General features: G+C 40.6%; 1 protein-coding gene across 6 annotated transcripts in view; it reads left to right on the top strand.

Moving 5' to 3' along the window:
• The window catches only part of LOC122933386 (membrane cofactor protein-like), a 128295-nt gene extending 109970 nt beyond the window's left edge, over positions 1–18325 (top strand). For 4 of the 6 annotated variants that reach the window (XM_044288354.1, XM_044288352.1, XM_044288353.1 and 1 more), the window contains 3 exons: positions 8506–8584; positions 11544–11612; positions 16249–18325. In XM_044288354.1, the coding sequence (XP_044144289.1) occupies positions 8506–8584; positions 11544–11612; positions 16249–16303 (203 nt within the window). In that variant the 3' untranslated portion in view covers positions 16304–18325. Of the gene's footprint in view, positions 1–8505; positions 8585–9280; positions 9351–11543; positions 11613–16248 lie in introns of all 6 variants that reach the window. The other 2 variants (XM_044288350.1, XM_044288349.1) reach the window with 2 other exon arrangements.
• Positions 18326–24778: the final 6453 nt, after the last annotated feature.

Genomic DNA, 24778 nt, shown 5'->3' with positions numbered 1-24778 from the left:
CGAGGGCTACTTCCTCTTCATTACACTACCTGTCAGTGTCAGACTGGATTAGCTAGGGCCCACCAGCTGAACTGATTCTGGGGGCCCAACCTACAGCTACGTGCAAATATTGGGGTATATCCACATGGGACACACCGTAATATTTCCCACCTGGACATGAATTCTGCAGATTTGCCACATGCAAGTCTGTGGAGGTATATTTAGTGTTTACTTACCAGCAAACTGGATACTCTTTTTAAGAAATCTCATCCACATAACTTTTAAAATAATTTGCAGCAGAAATTAGACTGTGGTGCAGATTTTAAATCGGCAGCATGATTTGGAGTGAATTTTGCTGCTGCAGATTTACATGTGGACATACCCTTACGTGTTGTTATTTTAGGACTTAACACAGCATGGTACACTACAAGACATCAATATTGTAGGCCGGGGATCAGCAACCTCTAGCACTCCAGCTGTTCTGAAACTATAATTCCCAGAATCCTCCATTCACTACTATTGGAGTTACAAGAACAGCCGTGTAAGTGTGCATTTTGGGAGTTGTAGTTTCACCGTGGCTTGAGTGCCGAAGGTTGCTAAATCCTGTTCTATGCCATCAATATTGATCATGAGGTCCCTCACCAATCATTACAGTGAAAGGAACTCCAGACAGCCTGAAGTCATACACCCTGTCGTTTTGGTTCCACCGATTACAGATAATGAAGTAGATGTTACCTGCAGTCCTATATAACACAGTAATAGCTCATGGAGTACAGATAATGTAGTATATGTTACCTGCATGCCTGTGTAACACTACAGATAACACAGTGATAACAGAGTACAGATAATGTAGTAATGCTACTTGAGAGTATACTGAGGGAAGCCCGCCTCCTCCACTACTCATACACTTAGGGGCCCTTTACACAGGCTAATTCTTGGTCAGAGGAACGCTCATTAGCGATCATCTGGCTGTGTAAAAGTGCTGCCGTTCATCTGGTAATCGCATCAATTATGTGGTCACAAAAATTAATGTTTGCAGGCAAACAAGGAGTCTGGGGACGAGTGGTGGCAGTTTACAAGAACTCCTCCCTTTACTGGAGAGAATATAGTGCTGGGGTAACGGGTGGGAGGGGGTCCAAGCAAGAGGCAAAACTGACTAAGTTGAAGCCTGCCTTTAATAAACACAAGGCAGGCTAGAGCGTTCAGAGCTCTCCGTAGCCTCCCTCCAACACAGTCTAGAAGAATAACTACAGCAATTTGACACAGTCATACCTCATTCACTATGTCTGCTGCTCCTACTGACTTCAGTCTGGATCCCGCCAGTGCAGTATAAATAATAGGTCAGCCTCCTCTGCACATGCAGCCACTCATCGATGTCCTGCTGCTGTGGAGAAGGAAGAGAGTAGAAGAAAAGATGGGATGGACAAGCACTAGTAGCTAGGTAGTGTTAGGTGGTGCTGTTAGCAGTCCTGTATGTTTAAGGTTGGTGCGTCAGGTGAGTTTTCATATGGGCCCTTATAAGTCTACTTTCACACTGGCGTTTCTGGGTCCGCTTGTGAGAGCCCTGAAACGGATCAGTTCAGCCCCAATGCATTCTGAATGGATAAGGATCTGTTCAGAATGCATCAATTTGGCTGCGTTTGGTCTCCGTTGTGTTTTTTAGGTGGTCACTAAAACGCAGCTTGCAGTGTTTTGGTGTTCGCCTGACTATGCGGAGCCAAACGGATCCGTCCTGACTTACAATGTAAGTCAATGGGGACGGATCCGTTTTTCACTGACACAATATGGTGCAATTGAGAACTGATCCGTCCCCCATTGATTTTCAATGTAAGTCAAGACGGATCTGTTTTTACTTCGATATTTTTTATTTTTATGAATAATGCATACTGATCCGTTATGAATGGATACAAGCGTTTACATTATCGGTGCAGATACAAGACGGATCTGCACCGAACGCCAGTGGGAAAGTAGCTAGCTAAATCTGGTGAAAAGAATTAGTTCCTGCCCTGCAATGAGGCCTATATTTTTCACAAAGGTGAAATCATATGGGTCAGGTCAGTGTAGTTGCTGGCTGGGTCAAGCAGACCCCCCTTTTTTTCCTGTTTCTGGCCGGAATGCTTACTTCCCTGATTGAGTTCCCACTGTCTAGCTCCGCCTTCACTATACCGCTCGATCCCCCTGCTCACTCTCAATAAGCAGAGAGAGAACACTGCATATACACACAGGCAGTGGGGCCTGGGATTTATACTTAAGCAGTGCTGCGCTCACGGCAGGCCAGCGGCAGATTAAGTAGACCTTGGGCCCCCCTTCCTGACCACCTCCCTGCCACGTCATGTTTAATGTCAGCACTCTGGTTAACCCCAAATCAGAACCCTAAATAAATTCAGACCCCAGGCCATACTTGCCCTCCTTGCTCTTGGGTTTCTTTCAGGCACGGAAGCTAGAAAAGGAAGTATTTTTGGTTACTAGGTGTTGGTCTCATTAAGGCTACTTTCACAAAGCCGGACATGCAGTAATTTTAGTCCGGCGGCCTTTCGCCCCCGTTATAGTCAATGGGGACGGAGCGGCGGCATGGCGAAATAGCCGAAGGACGGATCTGACATGGTGAACAGCCTGTCGGATCCGTCCTGCCGCAAGTGTGAAAGTACCCTTAGACGAGCGGAAACATGATTTCCTGTTATGGACATTGCTCGCTTCACGAGATTGCACTGCATTATAATGATTTATATTGCTGTGTATCTCTGCCAGACCTTGCTTTTACAGAATTTATACAGACAGCATTAAATCAGTACAATTTGTTAGATTCAAGGCCAGGTGGAGATGCTCAGCATTATAAATCATTATAATGCCGTGCGATCCTGTAAAGCGGGAGGGGAGATTAATACAAGTAGCTGGCAAGTGGTCTGTGCAGGGCAGCAATAGGAGGGGTTGAACGGGGAGCAATAGGAGGGGTTGAACGGGGAGAAAAAAAAGTTGACAGAAGTTCTGGATAAGTAAGGGGGAAAGGAGACAGCAGGGTCTCTGTGAGGCTGAGATAATACTGTAGAAGGATGTGAATCTGTGGGGCAGGGGTGTAGAGTAGGTGTCAAGGAGTGTGTGTGTGTAGGCAAACGGCTTAGTGAGTCAGTAAAACCATTAAAGGGAGTCTGTCATCTCATTTTCACCAGTATGACAAACACTTTCCAAGCATACCCGTGCGCACTGTGCGTCTGTATTCCATGTCCAGGAAAAGCACCTTTATTCTGCTGGAAAAGTGCCCTGCTGAAAGTAAAAACAGCTTTCTCTCCTGACTTGATTTCTAACAGCTATATCGCCTGATATAGTGGATATAATGCTCTGGTTCTGGTTTGAAAGGTTGGAATGCCAGCTTTCCAGCAAGGTCAGGCCTATATTTCTAGCTGGTACCAATCCTAATATATGAGCAGCTAAAGCAGCCCTCCCCTCCTCAGTCTGGTTTCCTTTGGGCACTTGAAGCAGCAGAGCTGGGCACTTAGGAGCTGTTTTCCAACAGAATAAAATAGCTTTTCCTGGATATGCAATACAGACACACAGTGCATACGGGTATGCTTGGAAAGGGTTTGCAATCTTCTGTGGGGCAGCACTCTTAGTTATATTGGTGAAAAAGAGGTGACAGACATACAGAAGCCAGACAGCAGCTTCAAGAGTTTCTTGACCTCCTTCCGGAGAGAAAAATGCAGAATTGGTCTGTCTGCATCTCTTAGCTCTTCTGCTCCTGTTGCTACGGTCTCACTCTCCAAACACAACCCTTTCTATATAAGATCTCACAGCTGACAATGCATGTCATTGTAAAAACCAAGCCATGATGAGAAAATAACTGCCTGTAGAGCTCAGAGACAGGATTTTGTGGAAGCATAGCTCTGGGGAAGGGAACCATGAGGAGTCTTCAAAGAGCTGGCTACCTGACCAGATTAAGGCCCCTTTTCGATTCGTGAGTTGAACGCATTGCACCCGCACTGAATCCCGACCCATTCATTTCTATGGGGCTGTTCACATGAGCGGTGATTTTCACGCATCACTTGTGCGTTGCGTGAAAATCGCAGCATGCTGCTCCATTTTGTGCGTTTTTTACGTAACGCAGGCCCCATAGACATTAATGGGGTTGCGTGAAAATCGCAAGCAAGTGTGGATGCGGTGCGATTTTCACGCACTGTTGCTAGGAGACTATCGGGATGGAGACCCGATCATTATTATTTTCCCTTATAACATGGTTATAAGGGAAAATAATAGCATTCTGAATACAGAATGCATAGTACAATAGCGCTGGAGGGGTTAAAATTATTACTTTTTTTTTTTTTAATTAAACTCTCCTTAATCCACTTGATCACGCAGCCGGCATCTCTTCTGTCTTCTTTCTTTGCTTTGTGCATGAAATGGACCTGTGGTGATGTCACTCCGGTCATCACATGGTCCGTCACATGATCTTTTACCATGGTAAAAGATCATGTGATGACCGGAGTGACATCACCACAGGTCCTGTTCCTGCACAAAGCAAAGAAAGAAGACAGAAGAGATGCCGGCTGCGCGAGCAAGTGGATTAAGGTGAGTTTTATTATTTTTTTAACCCCTCCAGCGCTATTTTACTTAGCATTCTGTATTCAGAATGCTATTATTTTCCCTTTATAACCATGTTATAAGGGAAAATAATCCAATCTACAGAACACCGATCCCAAGCCCGAACTTCTGTGCAGAAGTTCGAGTTTGGGTACCAAACATGCCGATTTTCCTCACGCGAGTGCAAAACGCATTACAATGTTTTGCACTCGCGCGGAAAAATGTTCCCGCAACGCACCCGCACATTTTCCCACAACGCCCGTGTGAAAGAGGCCTAAGTAATCAGGGCCTTCATAATAGAGATGTTCAAGAAACCAATCTTCACTCTTGCTGTGTTCCAAAGATGCAGAAGGGAGAAAATTCCTGACGTTCAGCCATCACACCACCAATATGGACCAGAAAGAAGCCTCTCTTCAGTAAAACAAAAAAAAAAACACATGAACATGGAGTTTGCAACAAAAAAAAGCACCTAAAGAACTCTCAGGCTGAGCAACAAGGTTCTCTAGTCTGATTAAACGAAGATTACATTTTCTTGCCTCATTTCTTAGGCTACTTTTACATTTGCGTTCAGAGCGGATCCATCTGAGACGGATCCGCTCATATAATGCAGACAATGGATCCGTTCAGAACGGATCCGTCTGCATTATATTGTAAAAAAAATTCTAAGTGTGAAAGTAGCCGCAGACGGATCCGTCCAGACTTTACATTGAAAGTCAATGGGGGACGGATCCATTTGAAAATGGAGCCATATTGTGTCAAATTCAAACGGATCCGTCCCCATTGACTTACATTGTAAGTCTGGACGGATCCGTTTGCCTCCGCACGGCCAGACGGACACCCGAATGCTGCAAACAGCATTCAGGTGTCCACCTGCTGAGCGGAGCGGAGCCCAAGCGCTGCCAGACTGATGCATTGTGAGCGGATCCGCATCCACTCAGAATGCATTAGGGCTGGACGGATCCGTTCGGGGCCGCTTGTGAGAGCCTTCAAACGGAACTCACAAGCGGAGCCCCGAACGCAAATGTGAAAGTAGCCTAAGCATCATGGCAGGAGAAAAGCAGGCACTACTCATCATCTGCCCAATACAAGACCTACAGTTAAGCATGGTGGTGACAGCATCATACTGTGGGAGTATTTTTCAGTGGAAGGGACAGAGACTGGTCAGGGTTGAGGGAAAGCTAAATGGAACAAAGTACAGAGGTATTAATGATCCAGAGTGCTCTGGAACTTAGACTGGGCTGAAGGTTCACATTCCAACAAGACAATGACCCCAAACCCCCACCAAGACAACACAGGAGTGGCTTAAAGGGGTTTTCTGGTATTTTCATATTGATGACCTATCATTCGGCATGGTTCCGACACCCTCTGCGATCAACTGTTTGAAGAGAAGGCCGCGTTCCCTTCATAGTTTACCTGTTTGCCGGCGACATTGCAGCAGTGAGCAGGTGTAATTACAGGAGGCCGTCCCATTCACTTCTATGGGATCGCTCTCTCCTATTCAAGTGTATAGGAACGAGCAGTCCCATAGAAGTGAATGGGATGGCTTGTAATTACACCTGTTCTCTGCTGCGATGTCGACGGCAAACAGGTAAACAATGAAGGGAACAAAATCCCAAATAAAAAAAATATATAATACATTTTATTAATGCATGATTCCAATAAAAAATACAATTAAATAAAATGACCATTGCTGAAATAAGGAGGAAGAAAAATCCTCCGTAAAAAGTGCACCCTGGCGTCTCACATGCCCTGCTGTATAACACAGAATATAAGAAGGCACGAAACCAGTACGGTCATGTGTCCTTCATAGAAAGATGTATAACCAGTATGGCATATGTGCAAAAAAAACCTCCTAATATTGTCTGTAAAGTCTAACATAACTGTTGCAAAAATAGTAAATGTCATTTTGAATGCCAAGTAGCATCTAAATATATAATATCAGACCGTACAGTCAGTGTATACAACAACTCGTCAATCCTCCCAGGAAATTACATTTACCATTTTTTGCACATATGCCATACTGATTATACATCTTGCTATAAAAAGTGCATGTATTGGTTTTGTGCCTTCTTATATTTTGTGTTCTATAGCAGGGCATGTGCCACGCCAGGGTGCACTCTGTACGGAGCATTTTTCTTCCTCCTTATTTCAGCAATACTAATTTTATTTAATTGTATTTTGTATTGGAATTATGCATTATACTTACAATACCTTCTGTTCTTTGTTACATTTATTGTTAGTTTATGAGAGAGGGTCTGATTACAAGTATGGGCATATGTAGCTATTATAAACAACAAAGGGAAGGCTGCGCTCGCAGGGGTGCCGGATGTCAGACCCCCACCGATCTTATATTGATTACCTATCCTGAGGATTGATCATCAATATTAAAATCCCAGAAAACCCCTTTAAGGTTAACTTTGCAAATGTCCTTGAGTTGCCCAAGCAGAGCTAATAAACCCAGAACCCAATCAAGCATCTCTAGAGAGAACTAAAAAATGGCTCCCACTGATGGTCCCAATCCAACCTGATAGAGCTTGAGAGATCTGCAGAAAAGAATGGTAGAAAATACCCAAATCTTGGTGTGCAAATCTAAGTACTGTGTAAAAGTTCTGAATACTTACGTTGTTACAATAATTTAGTTTTCCTTTAGTTTATGCGGTATTGAGGGCAAAAAAGATGGGTAAAAACTAGATTTATCATTGATGCGTGAGGCATGTCATTGCCGAGGCTAGTGAATGGTTGTAGCAGTGCACATGAACCCATCTGGAAATCATGCTCCAGTGTGCAGCGGAGGTAAATAGGTGAATGAATTTGTACTTTAGGCTGAACATGTGACCAAATTAAAGTTGGATTCGAGATTGTAAAACACCTTTAAAAGATTTTACAGTGTTCTCTACGCAGAAAAACTGGCCCCTGTGGTTCAGTACAATTACGGAGATACCACTTCTTTTTTTTTTTTTATTAAAAACTTGTTTTTTGTATCGCCATATTTTGACCCCCATACCATTTTTATAGTTACATCTATGGAGTTCTTTTTTTGTGGGGTGATCTTTAGTTTTTATTGATACCTTTTTGACCAATTTTTATTCATATTGGGGGGAGGTGAAGCAACAAAAAAGCAGCGAATAAGCCATTTTGATTATTATTATTTTTTACCCCAATTACAGCGTTCAGCCTACAGAATAAATACCTTTTTATATTTTAATAGTTCAAGCACTTTGGGATGCAGCGATTTAGCTGATTTTTATTTGTTTTATTGTTTATTTTTATTATGGGGTAATTAGATTTTCTTTGTTTTTTAATTTTTTATTTTTAAATACATATTTTAAGTCCTCTTAGGGGACTTGCAAGCGATTGTTAGCTTGCTTGTCCCATAAACTGCAGTGAATTATCATTGCAGTCTATGGGAGTTGCGCTATGTTCCTATGAAGCTGTGCCACCTGCAGAGGAACTACTCTTGTGGAACCAAGGCTACTGTGAGGAATGTACAGGCCTCCTGATTTCTGTGCAGGGGAGCCTTTTGGGCTCCAGGAGCATACTGCTCCCGAGAGAAACCCAACTCAGATGCTGTGGTCATAATTGAGCTATGGCTTCCCATAGAAATAAATGGAGGACGGATGCACAGTGCACCCTCCGACACTTTACGGTCGAAGTATATCAGACATTAACCCCAAAGTCCCAGGTGAGACAACCCCTTTAAGCTTTTGTAAATCAGACTCGTCCCCTTGTGGAGTTGGATTCCGAAAAGTGCTTAACATATATTTGACGTACTTGTTGTTGTGTTATTTGGGAGTGATTGTCTGCATCTTGTTCATCTCCATGTTAGATTTTTATGTTTTAGCAGAAGTCATTGGTTTCCACTTTTCATCTGCACTGGGACCATTGCACTGAACAGAGGTGAGATGGACTGGTATTCAATTTTCTGAATATTAGTAACACTTTTTTTCTTTTCAGGAATTGTTATAGCCTGTCTGGTTGTGGTGGCTATTGTGATCACATTGTGCTGTTGTTGCTGTTTAAAGCAAAAGTCAGGGTAAGGATTCTTAAGGAAACTTAATGTACTTTTTAGCTGCCCTATTTTTCTTTTCTTGGAACTTCTTCCTTGCTGTTTGGTATCATTTCTTAGGTGTAAAATATGTATTTTAATTTACAGGAATGTACTTTAATTTGCGTTAATTTAGAGACTGCAGAACAGTACTAACCTTTGGATTACTGCTGTCCAAAGGTTATGTGTGTTGGGCTTTGTTCACACCACATTCTCATATTCACACGTACAACGGGAAAAATCTGCAAATGTATGTCTTAAATGTGTTCATAGGCTTTAGTGGACTAACCTTTCAGCATATACCCAACCATAACTGTTTACTACTCTGGAGCAAAATGTGCTCCGATCCCAGAATATAATGTACACTGTGCAGTATACACTTTTCTACAATAGAGTTAACAGGCGCATATGCAAGTATGTCATTGTGGCTGTACATTTAACATATACATAGAGAGGCGTTCCTGGCATATATGTCAAATGTGGACTGCAGATGTTGGTATAATTTAAGAATATAGGTATCAGTCTATATTTAACCCCGAATGTATTTTTTTTAGCAGTTTTGAAGAAGGCATCTACTGTTTTCATCAATTCACCAGTCTTTTTATCTCAGTAATCACCTTAGTTGTTACAAGTAGAGCATGTCTTCTATTCACCCAATATTTATACAATGTCTTTTTATCCTAGCGGGTGCTGCAGAAACAAAATTTCATAGTTGATGAGTCCAGATCACTGGGATATATTGTGGTGGCAACTGGTGATTCTCCATATTCAGCATGTTCTGAATGTCTCTTTATTTAATAATGATTAATTCCTTTTGAAAACTGGGTCATATTTTCTGCTGTGGTGCTATCAAATCTGCTCGTGTATATATCTGCTGGATGAATATGATTACCAAGAAGATTGACCAGTGCCATTTGGACCATTGCGTAGACCAAATTATTCCAAATGCTACAGCAAATAATAGCTTTAACCCATTAAAGACCTGCAATGTAATAGTATGGAGGAGTTCTCGGAGGAGCTGCGCCATACTATTGTACGCGTTCTGATCGTGTGGGCAATTGTGTCTATAAATCAGAAACAGTGCTACAGCTGTAATACACAGCCATGTACAGCCAGATCCCAACAGTTTAACCTATTAGATTCCTCGGTTAGTAGGGACAGCTTCATCTCAGTTATTTGACAGAGGGAGGGAAATTACTCTGTCCATCAAATCCTTGTGTCAAAATCACTCACAAGCTGCCAACAGTTGCTATGGTAGTCTAGGAGCCTTACAAAGGTCCTGAGGCCTGTTACTGTTATCTGCCTATTAGGTCATGCCAGACCCAGAATAGGTTGTCTGTCAGTGTAGTACAGACTATATATCTTTAGAATATGTATTACGAAGCATTATACTAGTGATTACTGCCTCAAGTTACCTAGTGGGACAAAAAAAGCCCCACACACATACACACAAATAAAATAAAATAAAATTATTCTATTTTCCTAAATAGCTATAAAAATACACATTTACTGTTGCTACAATTGTAGCAACCCATAGAATTAACATCACTTAAATGATGAAATTGCAGAAGGTTTTTGAACAAAAAAATGCCGTTTTGCTGTTACATCGACCCCACAAAAAAAAGCCCCTTTATATAGCTACATCGACAAAAACAATTTTCAAAACAAAGTTACTGGGTCCTTAAAGGGGTTGTGCAGGGATTTTATATCGATGACATATCCTCAGCTGTTTGAAGAAGGGTTGGAGCTCCATGCGAGTGCTGCTTCCTCTTCATTACACTACGCACAGCCTACCTTGCAGCGGCAGAATATTGTAATTTTAAGTACCTGCTCCTTTAAGTGAATAGAGTGAGTACTTGTAATTACACTCGCTTCCGAAACCACATGCAGTGTAATGGAGCACCACCCACTCTTCAAACAGCTGATTAGCGAGGGTACCAGGTTTCGGACCCCTGCCGCTAAGACCTTGATGACCTATCCTAAAGATAGGTCATCAATGGGGATGAGCGAATCGACTTCGGATAAAACATCCAAACTCTATTTGCATAAAACTTAATTCCAATACTGTACGGAGCAGAAGCTATGTATTGGCTCCGATGAGCCAAAGTTATTGCTTCGTGAAGTCGCGCAAGACTTTGTACTGTATAAAAAAAACATTTCACAAACTCTGGTTCAGTTCCAAATGGAACCTTGGAAACCAACCAGAGTTCGGGAAATGTTTTTTTACAGTACAATTTATGAAGTTATTATCCAAATTCTCGTGAGACTTCGCGAAGCAATGACTTCAGCTCATCGGAGCCAATGCAGTATTGGAACGAGGTTTTATGCGAATCGACTCATCCCTAGTCATCAATATATATTGCTGAACAGCCCCTTTTAAGCACAGAAATACAGGTCTTCAAGGGGTAAAAAGTGATTGACAAGCTGTCCACAGTGAGAATGAAACAGGCTTTCATATGGTTTGCTCTAAGAATATTTATGAGGCTTGTTTATTCTATGCAAAAAAAAACAAAATCCCTCTCTGTTGTAGCAACCACATATGCAGACATGGATTCTTCACAATAGTTGTGTTGTGGTTGTATTTGAAAGTGGATGGCAATTATAGCAGTAAATATGACACAGGCTTCTTGATTTCATTCTGGGAGTGGGAGTTTGTGTAAAATAAGCTAATAGCTTTATTTTTAAGGATTTTTTTTCTAATGCCTTGAACCCTCTAGTCCATGCAGAAAAATTATTTGCTTCTTAAAAGCATTGACCCATCCAATCCATTAATGTTATTGTTCATCCCAAAAAATAGCGGGTCTCCATTTTATTGCCTTGGCATGCCTTGATTTTAAGGTCACATTAGCAAAAAAACTCCTTAAAAAATTATAAACATCAGTTTCTTTTCTTTTTTTTTTTTTTTTCTCTTTTTGGGAAATATTAGCATTTTTTCTTCTTTATCCAGTGAATATGATTGTGAAAACAAAAACGACAAGATCGAGCAGGAACTCATTAATTCAAATAATACTGAAAGGTATCTCCATTCTTACCGATATGCCCATTTGTTGCTGTTAAATGGGTTATCCTAGATTAAAACATTGAAGACCAGTCTTTAGGAGGCTGGAGCGCCTTAGCCCATTTATTGCTCATCTCAGCACAGTGGTTTACTCTGTATGTGCAGTAGCTGTGCTTGGTACTTCAGCTCTTCACTGATCACACAGTGTTTTAGTCCTGGAAAGCTCCTTTTAAGGAATTTGTCTAAGGCTACTTTCACACCTGTGTTAGGTGCAGATCCGTCTGGTATATGCACAGACGGATCCGCACCTATAATGCAAACGATTCTACCCGTTCAGAACGGATCCTTTTGCATTGCCATATTTTTTTTTGTTCATGATAATGCAAACAGATCAGTTTTGACTTGCACTGAAAGTCAATAGGAGGCGGATCCGTTTTTAATTGCACCATATTGTGTCAGTGAAAACGGATCTGTCCCCATTGACTTACCTTGTAAGTCAGGACGGATCCGTTTGGCACCGCATCGTCAGGCTGGCTGAACGGATCCTTATCCATTCAGAATGCATTGGGGCTGAACTGATCCGTTTTGGGCCGCTTGTGAGAGCGGACCCAGAAACACCAGTGTGAAAGTAGCCTAAGCTCTTTGGCAGTGCCCATTTCTCACTGTACCGTTTGTGTTCCTGCTTGTGTTGCATACTAACAATATGTAAAAGCAACTATATAAAAAAATTTGACTAGTTACATAAAGAAGGGTGTGGTCATGTTTTCTTTTATGGGGTTAGAAAACTTTGAGGAAAGAAAAATCATAAAAAAAAAGTTTCAGTAGTCGTTATTTGCTACTAAATAGTATACGTTGGTGTCAACATTTTTGATAATTTTTTTTCTCTACTCTGTTTCCCCTACTATATAAATTTAACTTTAAACACTAACATTTCTACACCCCAAAATGAGTCCTAAAAAAATCTCACAATAATCTGATTCGTCCATTCCAGTACATCAATATACCGTATTTCCTGTACTTTAAGATGCACCCGATGAGAAGGTGCACCCTAGGTTTAACCAAAAAAATTTTTTTCTTTTTGTTAAAGCTTCTCTGGTGATTTAATAAAGTGGAGGGGTCAACGTCAGTAATTTACACACACAACACTACTGCTTACACATCTGACAAACAGCTTTACTACATGCAAAGGACAAACAAAGCACTGCTATATGCAAATGACAAATATGGCTGTGCTGCATTAAAAACAACAAACATGGCTTTGCTACATGCACACTGACAACTCTGCTATATGCATACAAACATGGCTATGCTACATACAAACAAAGCCAGCTACATGCGTGCGCACACATTTTTGGGGTACTTGTTATAGAAGCAGCCAATGGTCGTGTGCGTGAGTCCTTTACTCATTTCCTACCCTTCCCGCGGCCGTCCTTCATCTATGCATGGAGAAGGCAGGAATATTTTTTCACTGTCCCTGCCTTCCCCATCACAATGTTGAGTGCTGTGTGTAGAGATCAGGAAATGCTGATTCCAGCTCTGATCCTAGTAGTCTTGTGACTGCCAGGGGCCGAAAGTCTACATGAGCAGCTGGGCCATAGCAGACCCAGATCAGCTCTGCAGTGATGTTGAACAGCCCCAAACAACTTCTTTGGGGACTGTATCCCCCCTGTAACTACTATGCCGGCCTCAGTTACAGGAGAAGTCAGCAATAGATTAACAAATATAATGTTAAATATTTACAACATGTAAACAAAAAATGAACACAAAATACAAAAATTACATTGAAATGTATTTTTTTTTTTAAAGTGCTTTTAGCCCAGCCCCTGGCAACCATAACCCATACATTCCATAGATCAAAATGACTGTTAAGAGAAGGGACATGATTTAAAAAAAATAATAATTAAAAGTGAAAACTGTACGAAATAAAATAAAAAATGGAAAATAAAACTGGTCAGGAAGAGAGAGATAAATGACCCACTTTTGAACTAGTAAAAAAAAAGTCATTAAAATGCATTTCTTTTCTTTATTGAAGCAACAATCTTTTGAGCATTTTTATTTTTTATTTTACATTTCTTTTGCTGAAATATTTTTTATTTTTGATTCCTTAAATTTATTTTCCATTGAAAATTTAAACAATAGGATAAAGAAGAAATTGCTTATACTTGGTGTTGGGCTTCCTATAATTGAATTATCTTAATAGAGGTTCCCCAATCAAATTTATTTTCTGAAAAAATCTAATTAAAGCAGAGTCAGGTGATAAATGGCATGGTCGATTGTTGCTAAGCAGCCCCCTTTTTTAGCAGTTCCAGTCCAGCTTTGAGTTCAACAGCTGGGTCAAGTGAGTCAGACCGGTTACTATTGACACCCTGGGTGGTTTGCTCCAGTGTTTCCAGCTTGTACCTCTTTGTATGCCCTTTTGGGAGTTGTAGTCTTGCAGCATCTGTAGGGGCACAGGTTTGGATTGACTGGTCTAGTCACTGGGGTCTCTAGCATCCGATACTGGAGTCTGCACTGCATTTGGGGGTAAGCAGGCTTGCTCGTACGTAATCTTTCCTGGTCTATTACTACTGTATTAAATGGAACCGGTCACCATGAAAATGCAGTCCAGGTTATCGGCAGCAAGTTATAGAGCAGGAGAGCTGAGTAGATTGATGGATAGTTTTAGTTATAAGCTGCTGGTTACGGATTGAAGTCCCTGCTCACTCTGGTCGTAGGAGTCCAGTGGGCGGTATTATCAGTGGTTGGCACCCGTCTCCGTTTCCATGGACATACAGAGCAAGCTGTCAGTCACTGTGTTGGGCCATTCACTGGATTCCAAAGTCCAGAATGAGCAGAGATTTATATGAATAAAATATAATTAATACAGAATCTTAAAAATAAAAATGTATGTATATATCAGCCTATTCAGCTTTTCCTGCTCTGTAACCTGATGCTGGTAGACAGAACAACTCTTTCAATGTGACAGCTTCCCTTTAACTATAGTAAATAATAATAAATAATCTCTCTTCTCAGAGCTCTAATGAAATTGATGGCACAGTTTTAAAGAAAACACTATATAATTCCCTTTGTCATATAGTATACAATGTTTCACTGGCCTGTTTCACACTAGCACTAAAATCTCCCGTCAGTCTGTTCCAGCAGAGGAACAGCCTTACGGCGTTCATAGTATCTGGCATAGCCAGATATTGTCTTTCCCTAGCCTAGCTTATTGACTGTACTGGGACCCAGCGAGGTTCCAGCCTGTTTCCGTTAGTGTCCTGATTCGTCCAGACCTGAAACTGTGCTTGCAGCAGTTTGTACCTGGCCGAATCCCGACAATAATGCCAGAAAAGAGGCCGGGTCCCATTATAGTCCATTGCCTGCAGCAGGAAAAGGAAGTATCCGGCTACTCTGGACTTCAACAGGCTAGTCCTTTGCCAGAAGATTTTGGCACTAGTGTGAAACTAGCCTAAGCAGCATCATTTGAATGTGCATGGTTTACACACATGCCCATTTTATTCTAGCAGTATCTTTTTCCTTAGAGCTCTGCCTTGTAGTAACCTCTGGTGGAGGGTTGGTGTTTCTCTTTTTTGAGAGTGGCTAAAAGCAGATATGATACCCACGTCAAATTGAAATGTTAATGATAATTTCTTTTTATTTCCACGTAACACTCACTGCTTGCCAGTTGTCTGTGAACAACATCACTATGTTTGTATCTAACCATGATGTCGTGCAGGTGTTCTTTGAGACTGAGAGCCCATGATCACGGGGTGGGCAGGGTGTAAAAGTGGGGGGGGAAAAATCACCTGTCACCAGCACTCGGGGTCGCATTTCCACTGCTTCTAGTCCCTGGTGGACCGGAAGTGTGAGATGCGATCTTCCTGCCAGCCAATCAGTGGGCTCAGCATTGGCCTGTGCAGTAATGGCACGTGACACTGCTGTGGCCATTGATTGGCTGGTGTCCATGTAGACAGGGCATCGCTGTTCCGGTCCAGGAGGGACTGGAAGCTCTGGAGATGGTTGCTTGGCACTGGACTGATTGTGACAGATGAGTCTCTATTTTTCTACTTTTGCACCGTGTCCAGCCGCTGTGGGTTTGCGGTCTCTGAAGAGCCCCTTTTGTGTTTGTTTAATCACAATTGTGCTTTTGAGCAGCCAACTTTCACAGTTTGTATTGTCGCCCCAAGATGCTATGCATCTGGTATTTAACTATATTCAAAAGGATGCTACGTGCATGAAAAGGCCTTCTTGCAAAATGATTTTAAAAAGACTATTCTGTTCTGTTTCTCAACTCTCCTCAATAGCAGGAATTGGGTAGGTTAAGTCCTCACGTCGAGAGTCATATGCCTTTCTGAGTATGACTATTACATCGTTTAAGTGTATAATCAGTAATTAATTACTGAATCTGAGATTCAGTGCCACAAATGTTACATTTACAACAAATCATAGAATATGTATTTTAGAATATATCAAACACATTTTTCTTTTCTAAACATTTTTGTTGGATTTTGAGGACTTGAGCTACTATTCCTCCACATTATTACATTTCCTGAATCTTTCCTTACAGCCTCTGATTTCTTCTATTACCTTTTATTTTTACAACTATCTTTTCGTCTTGGAATCTTTGGTGTTTTTGTATCTATGTGGTAATGTTTCTCTAAATCCACCCTTTTAGGAAACCCAAGTCTGATACTCCTGATGTGCATTACTCAGCTTGCAACGATGCATAAATACATCCAAGTACAGAGAAGATCTTTATGCCGATGTTTGGCTTTCTGAGCACTGGATCTTTTGCAAACCTTATCATGACTGACACTCTGGAGAGTGGGCCAAACCATACTCGTCAAGAATGTTACTTCTTGAGGTGGCTTCAAGCAGCCTCACCATTTGATCAATCGATGTGCCTCATGTGTGCCTATTATACTCTTTCCCTAATCTCTGCCTAAGATTAAGTTAATAGTACAGAGAATTATATAAATTATGCAACCAGGAGAATTGCTTAAAAGTAATTGAAATATTTATAATAATATTTGTAGTGCATACTACTAAGGGAAGTTTAACCCTTGCATACAACCATCTGAAAGGAGTCTTCATTTTACTTTCCTATGTAGTATGCAAATAAAGATAGAATGAATATCCCCCTTTATTATGTAAAGAGAACTGGGGATATTATCAGTGGTGTGGAAAGATGTCTGAATTTACCACCAATTGTGCAAAATGTACCAAAATGGCTGAAGTGGCATAATAATATATTCTGCACATTTTCTAAGGCACTTTACACCTTCATTTTTGCGGTGGCTCATTTGGCTAAGAATGTATACATATTACACATACATTGCATATCAGTTTTAGCTTTATATTTAACATTCATTTTAAGCTTATTAAAATTGTTAACCTTAGGATAGGTCATCAATATTAGATTGTGGTGGATACAGCTATAGTTACCTCCACCCATAATCTGTTTGAAGAGACTGTGGTGCTTGGTCGAGCGTTGCAGCCTCTTCATTGTTTGCATCGGATTTTATACTGGTTTATACTTGAAAGGGGTGCTAAGAGTTGAATCCCCACCTGTCTAATATTGATGACCTACGCATAGGCCATCACTTGTAAAAACCTGGATAACCTCTTTAATATTTTCTACTACCACAATGTGATTTGATATGTGCACTTCACAGGCCAATGATTTCATGAAGGGAAGGTCATTTGTCTTTTGTTTCTTTTTAACCTCTTTTTCTTCTATGAAAAGTTTGATTTATAATATTTTATCTAATCAAAGTGACTTTTGCTCAGGATTTTCAGATGAAGCTCTACAATTTGTTTGTGTCAAGTTGTCAGTGATGTGGTAGGAGAAGGATAACCTTTTTTTTTTCAGTTTTGTTATACTTTAGTTTTCATTTTTTCCTAAGTCTGGTGGTGGTTTTAAGCTGTCAGCTGATTTTTTTGTTAGTGTTTTTTTTTTTTTTAAATCTTGTAAACAGTATTTTATAGCTTTGGAACATGCCAGCATTTTTTGTTGTTGTTGAATACTCACTGTTCACACTGAGTGTTTAAGCCTTTTTGTGTAATTGGCTCTTCTTCAATTGGCTCTTCTAGAAGTTTTTGCTTGAAGCCACTTTATTTAGGTTGCCTGTACAAATTCAGTTTTTGATCAGGTTTTCTCATGCAGCTGTGAAGCGAAAACCAGGTGTGGATTCATGAAAAGAGGAGAAGCGTACTTGCTGCTTGGCGGTCCGACCACACGGCAAGCATGGTTGTGAAGTGGCCGCACTATGATCAAGTACCGTGTGGCTGTACAGGCCACAGATGGCTCTAATTAAACTAAAGAGGATTGCACTGTTTAGTCAGTCGGTATTGTTAATGGCCGCACGTCAGTCCTCATTGGTCTAATTGGGGCCCGCTGTGGCTTATACGGCCATATGGTACTCGATCTCAACGTTGCAACCGTGTCACAACCAAGCCATGTAGTCATCTCCCAAGTCAGGAAGATAATTTTCAGGTTAACTTGTGGATGGTTTAGGTATGGTTATGTTTGCAGGTCTTCTCTATTAGCATTTATAATGTAGCAGAGATTTCAAATCTAGGTGACTGACTCTCTGCTGATTTAGAAGGAAACTACAGGGCAGCATGCAGTTAAGGCTACTTTCACATTTGCGTTCAGAGCGGATCCGTCTGAGACGGATCCGCTCATATAATGCAGACGATGGGATCCGTTCAGAACGGATCCGTCTGCATTATATTGTAAAAAAAATTCTAAGTGTGAAAGTAGCTGCAGGCGGATCAGTCCAGACTTTACATTGAAAGTCAATGGGGGGCGGATCCGTTTGAAAATTGAGCCATATAGTGTCAAATTCAAACAGATCTGCCCCCATTGACTTACATTGTAAGTCTGGACGGATCCATTTGCCTCCGCATGGCCAGGCGAACACCCGAACTCTGCAAACAGCGTTCAGGTGTCCACCTGCTGAGCGGAGTGGAGGCCAAACGCTGCCAGACTGAGGCATTCTGAGCGGATCCGCATCCACTCAGAATGCATTAGGGCTGGACGGATCCGTTCGGGGCCGCTTGTGAGAGCCTTCAAACGGAACTCACAAGCGGAGCCCCGAACGCAAATGTGAAAGTAGCCTAAGACTACAGCATGCAGTAAATCACTCTTCGCCTGTTTTCTAGTTTTTATCAGAGGCTTTTAAGTAAGAATATGAAAGCATGTTTTTTTTTACATGCAGTTTTGTTGTGAAAGCCAGGAACGGATTATTACTTGAGAACACATAAAAAGATGAGACCGAGTCGTGTCCTCTTTTTGAATCTGCTCCTGGCTTTTGCTTCAAAAATTGCATCAAAACCAGCAAAAGTGAAAATCCATCATAACAATTTGCCTGAAAGTGACACCATTCAGTACAGGCTGATTATGGCTGTCAATAGAATTGTACTTTTTTCTCAAATAGGGTTATGATTGTGATGGGATAATCACCTGTTGTTTTTAGCCATTAGATAATTTGTATGAGAACATTGTTTAAACTTTATGTATGCTCCATGGCCATTTTAGATCAGCATTTAATTGGCTGCTGTAGTTTATGTACATTTAATGATACGTTTCTGCAGATTATTACTTTGAACTCCATGTATTATAGATTTAAATGTAAACGTCCTTTACTTTGTTATGTTGCATATTTTAAAGGGGTTACGTTTTTGATCTGCAGGTTTCTGGAGCCCTCCATTTTGAGATTGGATTCAGGAAGTCCAATAAAAATGCCAGAGAACTTACAATTTAAAAAAAAAAATAAAAATAGGAAAACAACATTCTCTGGAAAACTATGCGGCTGGGTTAATTAGGCTGTGTTCACACAGGTTTTTTCTGGAAACTTTTTTTTAACCCGAAGCCAGAAGTGGATCCAGTTGGAAAGAAAAGTAGAAGTCTTTCCTTTACATTTTTCATTCCCTTCCAATCCATTTCTTGCTTTGGCAACAACAAAAAAAAAGCCACAAAAAACAATGTGGGAACCCTCCCTAAGTCTGGTGTTTCATACACCAATGTTAGTGAAAAAGTCTGTTCTAACGAGAGCGACCTAATTTATTAAGGAGCCCTGGCCTCGTAATTAGATTGATGCATAGTCTTACAGTCCTTGCACCAGAAAGTCAAATCTACACCAGCTTTGAACTTTTCCTTGCCATTTTTACATAGCGGTGAGAGGTAAAAAGTCACAACTTATATGGCATGTGCCATAATTTGCACCTTTTCTTAATGCCTTAAAAATAAGAATGGCAATTCTCAGCAAGGGCATATATTAAATTCATTCATGTGTGCACTATGGGAGCTACAAATTTTGCAGCTAAAGAAGAAAACGTGAAATGTATTATAAATGCTTGTGGAAATGCATTTTTCATTGCACCCATTTAATTTTGTGTTTTCTTTGGTTCTGATTTGTGTTCATTTATAAAAGAGAGGACATGTTTGTGTGTTTTTGTTGGACAAGTAAGAGTAAATAAGTAATCCACATAAGTAAAGAGAAATAACTCAAAATGGGGGAGATTATGGAAACTGTCCAAATGGAAAACCCCTTGTTGCCCATAGGAACCAATTAAAACCTAATCTTTAATTTCTCAGATTGGCTTTGAAAATAGGAAGCTTCACTTATTGAATGCTGTGGGCAACAAAGATAATTTTCTTTTACATTGTTTCATAAATGTGACCAAAGTTATGTTTTTTATTTATTTTTTGTCCTCTGTATGTATATTAAGTATCCTCATTAGTGCTGAGGAGGGTTTCAGATGATGCATCCGTAGTTAGTGGAGTGTGGTAATCACTGACACTGAACTCTATCCATTTGTGAGGCTATGTTGTTAAAGGGAGTCTGTCACTAGGAAGTTCACTGTTGACCCAGACACAATGCCTTGGGCTAGCTTTCACTTAGGGGTCTGTTGCTTCATTCTGGACAGTGATAGGCAAACTGCGGCTCTCCAGCTGTTGCAGAACTACAACTCCCAGCATGCAAAGACTGCCTACAGCTTTCAGCCTACAGAAGGGCATGGTGGGAGTTGTAGTTTTGCAACAGCTGGAGAGCCGCAGTTTGCCCATCACTGATTCTGGAGAAAAAAGGATTTCAATCCATATGCAAATAAGCAGTTAAATACACAGAGGACAGGCCCAAACCACTCTGTGCACCCCTGTTCCTCCTGCTTCCTCTGCCAGTCCCTCCTTTTTCCTTCTTCATTGAGCCAGGTTGCTGCCTAGTCATCCCTCTTGGCTCTGTCAATCAATGAGAAGAGGAAAGGTCTGGCAGAGGAAGATGGAGGAGCAAGGGTGCACACCTCTGCCACCTGTGCACTTAACTGTTCATTTGCATTCGGAGTAAAAGCTTTTTTTTCTTCAGAATGAATACATTCGGCTGAGCATAGCCCTACAAGGCACTGTGCCCAATGAATTTTCTGATAACAGACTTCCTTCACAGTAATAGTAGTAGTAATTAACAGTAGTTACACTGGCACAGAGGATCCATAAAATGTTTTTGGAAAGGCCTTTAATTTTAAGTGTTGAAGATATTAGCTTTAAGATTTCTTGTAATTCCTTGTTTCTTCATATATTTTTTCTGTTCTTTTGTTTTGTCCTGTAATAAACTTGGATCCAAGTCTCAATTTGTATTTGGAAGTGTGGAAGTGGTATTGTTAATGTTCCTAGTTTTTGTCTTTCAGCACATAGTCTACAGCTGCAAATAATTTCATCAAAAATACCCATGTCCTTAGGGTAGGGAAAGATTTGGTGACCACCAGACGTTTGAGACCCAGCCGTGAAACCATGCGAGTGGCAGCTGTTTTGTATATTCCTTTGAAAATTGATTATGGTTAATGAGGATAGGTCATCAATAAAAATCTCAGAAAACCCCTTTTAGGGCTAATGAACGAGTGCTTGCCGTGCATTGGGGACCGCAAATTTGCAGTCCCCAATGCACGTGCACCATCCGTGTGGCCAGTGATGACGTATGCAGACTTATTCAATTTGAATGGGTCTGTGATCCATCCGGAACAGCCCAAAAAAATAGAGCACTCTGTAGTGCTTCCATGACTTTTCGCTCCGTGCCTCCGCACCATATCTTCCAGATTTGTTTCCACGAGCCTTAAGTGATAAGATAACGTAGCAAAGAATTAATGTTCTTACTAAAATCTAGTAACTGGGGCATGATCTATATCAAAACAGTCAGACGGGGCAGAGAAAAATTAAGTTATATGTACAGTGTCTGATGATAAAGACTTCTGCTGTGAACACTTGCTGAGATTGTGGAAGCAAAGAAAAAGCTACACTGGTGGGACTTTCATATTCAAGATTATCTAAATTTTGGTATTATGGATAATTTATATATCAAGGGGAGAAAAACTGAACTGGATCGCACATCCACAATGCTGTGCTTAGATCTAAATAAACTGGCTTCTCAGCGCAATATTAAGTGTACAACCCCCTATACTGCATGCTGTACAAGAGGCATTAGTGTACATTTTGATCAAAAGGCATAAGCCCACTCACCACTTTTAATCTTCCTTCTTTATTATAGGTATCAGCACTCCTCCCATTCAGCACAGGTGGTTTTAATTTAGCAGAAGTCTGCATATAAGTGGTAATTGACCCACAGTTCCTGATAGCAAAGGACATGTGTTAGACCAGTGTTTCCCAACCAGTGTGCCTCCAGCTGTTGAAAAACTGCAACAGCATTTGGCTGTGCAGGCATGCTGGGAGTTGTAGTTTTGCAACAGCTGGAGGCACACTGGTTGGGAAAACACTGTGTTAGACAACTGTTTAGACGGTGCAGTACTGCGTAGTGCCCTTTGTTTTTGTGGCGCTGTGCTGGTTGCTCGGTGGGACCCAGTGCCGTGGGTGGCATTGTCAGATAGCAGGGTGCTGTTTGACTCCTGGGTCCTGTCACCGGACTGTGCTGCGCCTATTTCTCACAGTAGGCAACCTTGACGTGGTGAGTGGGCTTATGCCTTGTGATAAAAATGTACACTAATGCCTCTTGTACAGCATGTAGTATACAGGGTTGTACATTTAATATTGCGCTGAGAAGTGAGTTTTATTAGATCAAAGCATAGCATTGTGGATGTGGGATCTGTTTTTCTCCCCTTGATATATTATGGATAACCTCCTTAGTGACCTTCCTTTTTTGAGCTCAGTGACCAATAGTTTTTTTTCATTGTCACATTACAGCAGCCTTAAAGGGGTGTTAAAGTTATAACAATATTCGGGACTCACCAATTACCAGAATGGGGGGCTTGTACCCTGTGGAGACGCTCTGTTCATATCAGGGGGGTCCACAAGGTACAGGGCCCCTATTCTCTTCATAGGTGGGAGTCCCGGCAGTAGCTTTTTTATTTTTCATTTGGAGTTGCTGTATGAGGACTTGTACTTTTAGTGGCACCTTTTTGGAGTACACATAAATTACTGTATATTAACTGCTTCTAGAGAGGAATAGAAAAAAAAAACTTTGATTCTGCTGTTGTATTGTGCTTTAAACTGTGCTTAAATTGTGGCATAAATAACATAACGTTATTCTAAAGGTTAGTAGGATTACAGCAGTGCCAAATGTATATAGTGTTTTACTTTTGTAAAATGAAAACCCCCTTCTTTAAATAAAAAGTTTTTCCATTGCCTTATCCCAAGACCCATAATTTTTTTTCAATGTATCTATGTGAAGGCTTGATTTTTGCAGGATGGTTTATAGTTGTTTTTGGTTCTGTTTTGTGGTTCAGAAGAGTTTTTAATAGCTGTTTCGTTTTTGTTAATTTTTAAATTTGGAGGATAAGCAAAAAACAATAAATCTGGCAGTTTTTTTTTATTTTACTACATTCAGATTGTGTGATGATAAATAATGTGATTGTATAATTCAGGAAATTATTGACATAATGCCAATTTTATGAATTGTTTCTATTTGTTCACTATTCTCATGGAAAACAATTTTTAAGAAAACAGTGGGTTATATTTGTAATTTTAACTTGTGGATTTTGCTTTTATAAAACTTTTTATTTCCTATTTTTACACCACTTATTAGCCCCACAACTGGACATGTGATTGTTTGATCACATCCTTTAGACCATGCCTCTGTCTCAACCTGATACACATACAAAGAAGGTGCGCCTATGGGCCCTCCTTCTGAAACAACTTAAAATGCAACATATACAGGGTTAAACATCTGAGATCAAACGTTTCTCGGATCCTGGTCATTAGAGAAGAGCTGAGCTGTGATTAGAAAGATGGACACCCGATCCACCTGGCACATTGAACCCATGCTGAGCTAAATCTGCAGTGGGGTAAAAATATGCATTAGCAGGTTTAAAACCCAGTAATCTGTACCCTTACAAGGTGTACTGGCAGGGGTTCATTTCAGGGCACTGTACATATGAATAGGGTTTACATTCATACATACAAAAACAATTACAATAAAAATGAACTGAGCAACAGACTGGTGCATGAGGAGAGAATAAGCTTCTCATAATAGTGGCAGCAGTCATTGTAGGTGTAGGCTTTTCTGAAGATAGGGATTATCAGGTTTTGAAAATTTTGAGAGTGGGGAAGAGTCTTGTGTGTTTGGGCACAAAGTTTCATACAATGCACTGGCGAAATTTGGGGGATTGTGTGCGGAGCAGACAAGAGAAGAGTAAAGATTTTGTGACCTGGCCCTGCAGTCCAGTATATGTGAATTGCCAAATGAATTTGTTATAAGCATTCAAAACTACCACAGAGCAGTTTTCATTTTCAGATGGGGTACTAATGTTAATATTGAAATGTATATATCTACTATATCTATAAGTGTCTAGATCATAAAAAAATAGGAAAAAGTATTTAAAAAAAAGTTTTTATAAATGTTTCCCAGTAGCAGTGTCACAGCACAAATCTTAAAAGAAGCCAAATGAGAAAATTATGTGATATGAGATGTACAACAGCATAAGGCTTCATCATCCAGCATAGGTTTTTAATTGTTTTTCCGTAGTATTTGACTTGTAATATTATTTTCTGTAGCACATATGGTAGCTCTCCTTTTAAGTTGTAGTTCAGTTTTAATGTGCTACAGTGCAAATCTGATAATGGATATAAATCTAATTTGACCATGTCACCCTTTAAGGGCATGCTTACCCAGCCTCATTTCAAGTCCAAGTATTTTTAGAGAAAAACAAGAACAGATCCCATCAGATAAAAGTAGAAGTTTACTTTCAGACATGTTCCT

Source organism: Bufo gargarizans, chromosome 3 (genome assembly GCF_014858855.1).
Source record: "Bufo gargarizans isolate SCDJY-AF-19 chromosome 3, ASM1485885v1, whole genome shotgun sequence".
NCBI classification, from domain to species: Eukaryota; Metazoa; Chordata; class Amphibia; order Anura; family Bufonidae; genus Bufo; species Bufo gargarizans.
The sequence above is the reverse complement of the archived record's forward strand: the minus strand, read 5'-3'. Positions and strand labels throughout refer to the sequence as shown.